Source organism: Callorhinus ursinus, unplaced genomic scaffold (assembly GCF_003265705.2).
Source record: "Callorhinus ursinus isolate GAN/ISIS: 27379988/994484 unplaced genomic scaffold, GSC_fseal_2.0 scaffold50, whole genome shotgun sequence".
Classification (NCBI taxonomy): Eukaryota; Metazoa; Chordata; class Mammalia; order Carnivora; family Otariidae; genus Callorhinus; species Callorhinus ursinus.
The window spans coordinates 4891424-4898033 of NW_027397112.1; the positions used below are offsets into that span (position 1 = coordinate 4891424).

General features: G+C 46.0%; 1 protein-coding gene across 1 annotated transcript in view; it reads left to right on the forward strand.

Annotated features, from left to right (window-relative positions):
• Positions 1-177: 177 nt before the first annotated feature.
• Positions 178-6610, forward strand: part of LOC112837557 (uncharacterized) — a 22592-nt gene continuing 16159 nt past the window's right edge. The window contains exon 1 of the mRNA XM_073883214.1: positions 178-371. Coding sequence (XP_073739315.1) covers positions 352-371 — 20 coding nt within the window. The 5' untranslated portion in view covers positions 178-351. The remainder of the gene's footprint in view (positions 372-6610) is intronic.

Genomic DNA, 6610 nt, shown 5'->3' on the forward strand with positions numbered 1-6610 from the left:
GTCGTGAGCATTAGAACACAAAGGGGAGAAAACATGCAGAGGTAAGCAAAGCTAAAATCTCTTTCCTAAGCCTCCCGTTAAAACAGGCCCGGGAATTCCATCGGCAAAATTCTTCCAGGAACATCATAATGTCAACATTCCAAAGGAGGCTAGAGCCCCCAGAATCAGGGTCTAGGATGCCAGGAAAAAGTTGGAGAGGGATCCCCACGAATCCTGGGATTTTGTATAAGGGCAAAGGCTAAGGAGACGGAAATAAAGTGTGAAATCCTATCAACGCTGTGGACTCTGGACACCATCCTAGGAAAGTCCCACTTCACTAATTGGAAGTTCTCCCAAGTAAGCAAAAGCTTGATGCCATATGACAATGTCAGGTAACCAGCTCACCTCTCTCTTCCTTTATACCACCAGGGGCAAGTTCTGGCTACCGGGAGCACAGCCTTTCTTAAGCCCAGGGTTTGGCCCGTCTGTCAACCCAGTATTTTAACAACATGGATAAAGAAGCCATAAAAAAAAAAAAAAAGTGTCTTTGTGGATAAGGCAGAGGGGTATGGATATTCTTCTGCCTTAATTTCCTTCAACGTTATTGTATTAAGATGATTTAATAAGTAAAAGTAATGACCGTATTAGATTAAATGCATTCACCACGCTTAATATGACTCAGCGGCTCTGGCACAAAGGTCCAGTTAAAGGGTCGGTCTTGCGAGGAAGTCAAGGACAGAGCATCAGATTTTACACAGAACACTCAGAGGTACTGAACAAACGGAGCCCATTGTCGGTCATCACTTCTCTCTTATTCTGGAGCTGCCTTTCCTCCTTGATGGCAGAGGGGGGGGAAAAGCCAATGAAGATAACTTATTCTATTCCTGCTTGAAACATTTCACTTTGAGATGAACTCAGCCTTATTTGGGGAAATACTCCGTCAGCTCAAAGGTGGTTTCTTCCCTCTCTCCAGAGGGTCCCTCAGTTCACCAGGTGTGGGAGCTTCATGGCGTCTCGCTTCCTTGCTCTGACCATAGGCTGATGCCAGGACCCAGCCATTCTCACTCCTGAGTGTCCTCTCAGCGGGGCTGACAGAAACCCCAGGCCTCAAAGACCCCTCCATCCTGGCTGTTCTACCACCTCCAGACCATGGTGGACACAGTAGGAAAGTGCAGAGCAGGGGGGCTGTGGGGTGAGCCAAGATGTGCTGAATCTCCCTCAAACCATCTGGCATTTCTGTAAGAGTTTCTCACACCTCATCACTCCAATTTTGCTGAAGCCTAGTGGGGTGAGGCAAGGGGAAACCTGGGTGGGATGGGGCGGAGGGGGGAGGCAGCCCCTTCCCAGTGACCAAGCTGTGGCACACATCCAGGTTTTACCCTCTCAGAGCTGCCTTCCCGCCTCTCGCGGCAACGCTTTCTGCTTCCCCTTCCTGTCTGGTGGAAATCGCCCCTAGGCCATTTCCTCTGCCGTTCTGCACTATGGCTTTCTTTTGATCTAAACTCATTCTTTCCCTGTTAAGAGAAACCACGAGAAACGCAGAAAACTCTTTTCTTTCCTCACAAACCTTGATTTCTCCATTGCTGTGGATTCAAAATACCACCTCAAAATTTGGATCTTAGCATTGACTCCGCTTTCTTTCCTTTCTGCTATAAGAATTCTGATTTTCTCCAAGACAGTGGAAACTACATCAACCAATGACTTACACTGCAGAATAAATCAAAGTGATTTTGCAAAGGTATGGGAGAGGTACAGGGGAACTGCAAGGAACAGTGTAACCGTTACCACCTCTAGACCCAAGACCTGATGAACCGAAGGAAGGGCTACCAAAGCCAGAAGGGTAGAGTGTGGAGAGAGAACCTGTAACCTTTAGGAAGGGTCCTAGCAGGTCAGGGAAGTAGCCAGCCAAAAGAATAAATCCTGCCATCTTTATCCTCCCCTCTTGTAATCCCCTATTGGAGCATCCCATGGGCCACACCTAACCGGACACCAGAGGCAAGACAGTCCATTGATAAAACCCAGCCAGTGAGCTCCAGGATGGGAACAAGCAAAGGGTGCTTATGACAGACAATGGAGGGTAGCTACCCCCGAAGCTTTTCCCTGAAAGGAGAGTGTGGGGAACAGATCAAGTACAAGGGTGTATGAAAAAGAAAATCTCATTGGTATTTTTAAAAAATATTATATCCCCGTAACATACGTCTGTCTTACCCACAGTTTGATTTCTTCCAGTATTCACCTAAGTTTGGATTTCCACTAGATGCCCACAAATTTGCAAAGTGTTCTGATGCTAAAATAGCTAGCCCCCAGTGCGTGCTGTAGGCCAAGCGCCGTGAGAAGCTTTTCGTTGATGTGCTTTAAGACTTAAAAGAACCTTCCGGGGTAAGCATTACTATCATCTCCAGTTTACTGATGAGGAAACTGAGACAAAGAGTTAAAGAATTTGTCCAAGGGGCACCTGGGTGGTGCAGTCAGTTAAGCATCTGACTCTTGGTTTTGGCTCAGGTCATGATCTCAGGGTCATGAGATGGAGCCCCGTGTAGGGCTCTGCGCTCAGTGTGGAGTCTGCTTGGGATTCTTTCTCTCCCTCTCCCTCTGCCCCTCCTGCTCATGCTTTTGCTTTCTTTCAAGTAAATAAATAAATGTCTTAAAAGAAAATAGTTTGTCCAAGGTCATACAAGCTAGTCAAGAGTCCATACAAGATCTAAGACCAGGCTGTCTAAAATGGGCAGAGAACTGGGAAGGGACAGTGGGGAACTGGGAAGAGCACCTCCTACCACAGCATCAGCTGCTTTTAAGTCATGGCTGACAGTCATCATCTGGAACGGTGAGGGGCCCCACGTCACCAGCTCGGTGTTCAAAGAGAAGCTTGCAATCCCTGCTGCGTAAGAAAGGCCCCCATTTTTAAATTTAATTGTTCAATTACAATTTTTCATCCCATTTCACAAATGGGTGAGTTAAACACACTATAAGCTTCCAGTTGCTAGACTGTGACAGAAACATCACCCAGCACCCCAGCACCCACACTGTAATGCTTGTCAACAGCCTTACAGCCTACCAATAGTGCTTGTTTCTGATCAAACTGACTGAGCCATTATGTTGGCAAGTTTAGTAAGAATGATATGATGGGCTATTTGTGATTACCAGCATGAATTAGGTACCATGCTAAGACCTTCACCTGGGTCATATCACTTAAACTCCACAACAACCCCACAATTTGCATATATATCATTACCCACTTTACAGATGAAAACATTGGGTTTGGAGACATGAGGTCACAAGCCTGAAGTCACAAAATAGAAAACAGCAGAGCTAACACACCAACTCAGGCCTCTCTCACTCCCAAACTTAGGCTTCTTCTACCCAAAGTCAAAGACTTTCCCCTGCACAACTCTGAGATTGTAGATACGCAAACCAGAAATCGAGAGGGACAATCTTATTCTTCTAAGTCAGGTGCCAGTGAGAACATCCAGATAATGCATTTTGCATTGCAGGCTGCTCCCCCACCATCCAAATATTATGCTTTCTAAAAGCACCACCCAGAAAAGAAAAGGAGATAAGCAAACGGAAAAGGAGATAAGCAAAGTAAAGAGTGGAACAGCGTGTACTCGGAAGTGGGCAGGCTGGTGGAAAAACAAACAGAATCTGCTGAAAATGAATAGGAAGGCAGAGACGCAGCTGAAGAAATGCTATGAGGTCCTTCAGTTCATGGTTTTTCATACTTGCTTTGCAAAGCAAATGTCATTTGTAGAGTTGCTTTAAAAAAAAAAAAATGAGTTCCACTCACTGAAACTCAAAGGACAATATTAAATAAGTAGATTGTATCATCCCCTAAGCATGTCTTCCCAGCCCCAAGTCCTTCTTTCTCTCTCCATGTCATGTTTCTCATCTTCCTTTCTGGATGTTTCTGCCATCCTCTCAGCACCAGTAGCTCTCGGACTCCTTGTTCCCATTCCCTACCTAGCATCTTTATCCCAGTACAGGAATAAAGTCTGATCAAACGAGAAGTTGCAGAGGAGAAAATCCACGGTTACGTATTTCCACACGCTATGCCACTCGTTAGATTTATTGTTGACCCTTGAGCCATCCCTAATTTCCCCAGCCTGAGTTGTCAGGACCTCCAAGGCATGTTGTCCCAAATGTTTCTGTCATTACTTCTAAAGTTACACCAATAAATGATAAACTTTACCATTTTGAGAGACTTATTGCCAAGAGACTTCTTCATCTCTACCTAGAGCTAAGAAACAGGTTCATACATACAAAACGGATTTCCGGTCCCCACCTTTCCACACAATGGCCGTTGCGCCCCTAGGACTGCCCCTTCGCTGTAAGTAGCACCGGCATCCTTTGTTGCTCAGGTCAGAACACCAGCGGGTCTCTGGGTCTTCCTGTCCCTTGTCCCCTCTAGCCAGGGGGGGGGGCTGGCCAAGTCTACTCCCAAAACCTCTCCATCCCACCCTCCCCCACCCACCTCCACCAACACACCTCACCAAGGCTGATGCAGCCACCTCCCACCCAGCCTCCCCACCTCCCCTTCCTCCTCTCCAACCTCTTCTTCACAGATTGGCCAGCCTAATCCTCATGAAATGCAAATCCAAGCATGGCATACTCTCCTGGCTTTCTGCTTGCTTCTGGAATAAAATCTAAAATCCTGAACATTTCCCATGGGGCCCTGCCTGACCCAGCGAGGGCCTCCCTCCAGCTGCATCACGCGCCACTTTCCTTCTCTCTGTCCTCTCCAGCCACACTGGCTTGCTTTCTCTTCCTCAAATAGTCTAAGTCCTGGACTATCTCGAAGCCTTTACCGTGACTGTTTCCTCTGCCCAGATGCTCATCCCCTAGTGTCTCTTTGAACAGCTTCTTCTTACCGTCAGGTCTCGGCTCCTAATTCTTTTGCCCAAAGAGGCTTTTGGGATAACCCATTCCAAAGGGTGGCCTTTGCCAGTTACTGGCTCCCTTGTTTATATCCTTTCTGGCACCTTTCACAAACTACAATTACTTCACTTATATACTTACTTACTGTATTGTTTCCACTCTACTTCTAACAACTAACATAGAGTTTGGGACCTCATGCAACAAAGAAACACAAAACAAGACAACAACGACAACAAAACATTGAGTGTTGAGTGAATAGAACCCATAAGCCCTCTCCCACAACTTCGATAAAGCACAGACTCAGAGTGAAGGAGGAGATACCGCTGCCTGCGTGTGAAAGCAAACAGCCAGTTAAACTTATAAAAAACATGCTTTTGAGCATAAGTTAAGATCCCCAAAGATATTTTCTAACTGACGATGTGGAGCTGCAGAAGGAGATGCAAAGATAATAAACACATTTAATTTGAAACAGATGGAAATCTGGTCACTGGTTACTTGACTTGGGGCCCTTGAAAAAGTATTCTCTTCCCTTCAACATTTTGTGAGTATAATTTTTTAAGTGCCAGAATGTGCTCTCATGGAGGACATCCCCAGCTCCCCAACGGTCCCCCGATGACAAGGCAAGGCTTGATTGAGTCCTGTGGACCCACACTCGTTTGCATATCTGCCTGGGTCTGGTCGGAGGTAAGGCACAACTAAAACTTTATTAAGCAAGCATCCCAAAGTGAGGGAGGCACGTGAGGGTCCTCGAACAGGGCACTAGAGACATGTATAATAACACATTTTTTGAGTGTAGATTTCCTTAAGGTGCCAAAATATGCCTTAGGGTTGTCAGTACAAATGTTACAACTTGCTAGAAAAGTTGGAGGTATCTAGTGATCAGACACAGAGCAGATGTTCTTTTAAGCTGAAGAATTTTGTTTTTCTAAAGAACTGCCCACCTACTTGCAACTATGCGGCACACAAACTGCTTAAGTGGATCTTTTGAGAGGAGCAAGAGAACTACCCTAAGGGAAGAGAAGCTTCAGGAACGACAACTTCAGAAACCCAGTTTAGACTCATAAAAGAAAAATGGTGCACTGTTAAAAAATTGGCATGGCACGGAGAAATGTTTAGGTTTCTGTCCAACATCAGTGAGGCTATTTCAACGACAGGTCCTAACCTGAGGCTCCAAGCAGAGACTCTGATGTTTCTATATTCTTAACCATTCTCTTCTAATTATCACCTCTAGGATGCCAGTTTTCAGATTAAATTTCTTTGGCTTTCAGGGAAAAATGTTAAATCCACCAGGGATGCTGCCACTTAGTGCTAACCACAAAATTCCGAAGCAAAAGTCACGTCCTGCTTTCTGAGCCCTTTCTATAGTCGGACACTCTTGATGAATCCCAGATGCAATCTTCATGGGTACAGCAGCAAGAAGCGCTCCCTGGACTTTCTGCTCCTAACTAACTCTGGTCATCACTGCAGATCTGAGGTTGATTACATATGTCCCTTGACATTCCCTTCCACATAGTTAATATTTTGAATCTACTGTCTTTTGTTCTTCTCTACCTTTACCCAATACTTTGTCATCTTGCCACCCATCCATCCTCCCATCCACCCATCCACCCATCCATCCACCCATCCACCCATCCATCCACCCATCCACCCATCCATCCACCCATCCATCCACCCATCCACCCATCCATCCACCCATCCATCCACCCATCCACCCAACCATCCACCCATCCACCCATCCATCCACCCATCCACCCATCCA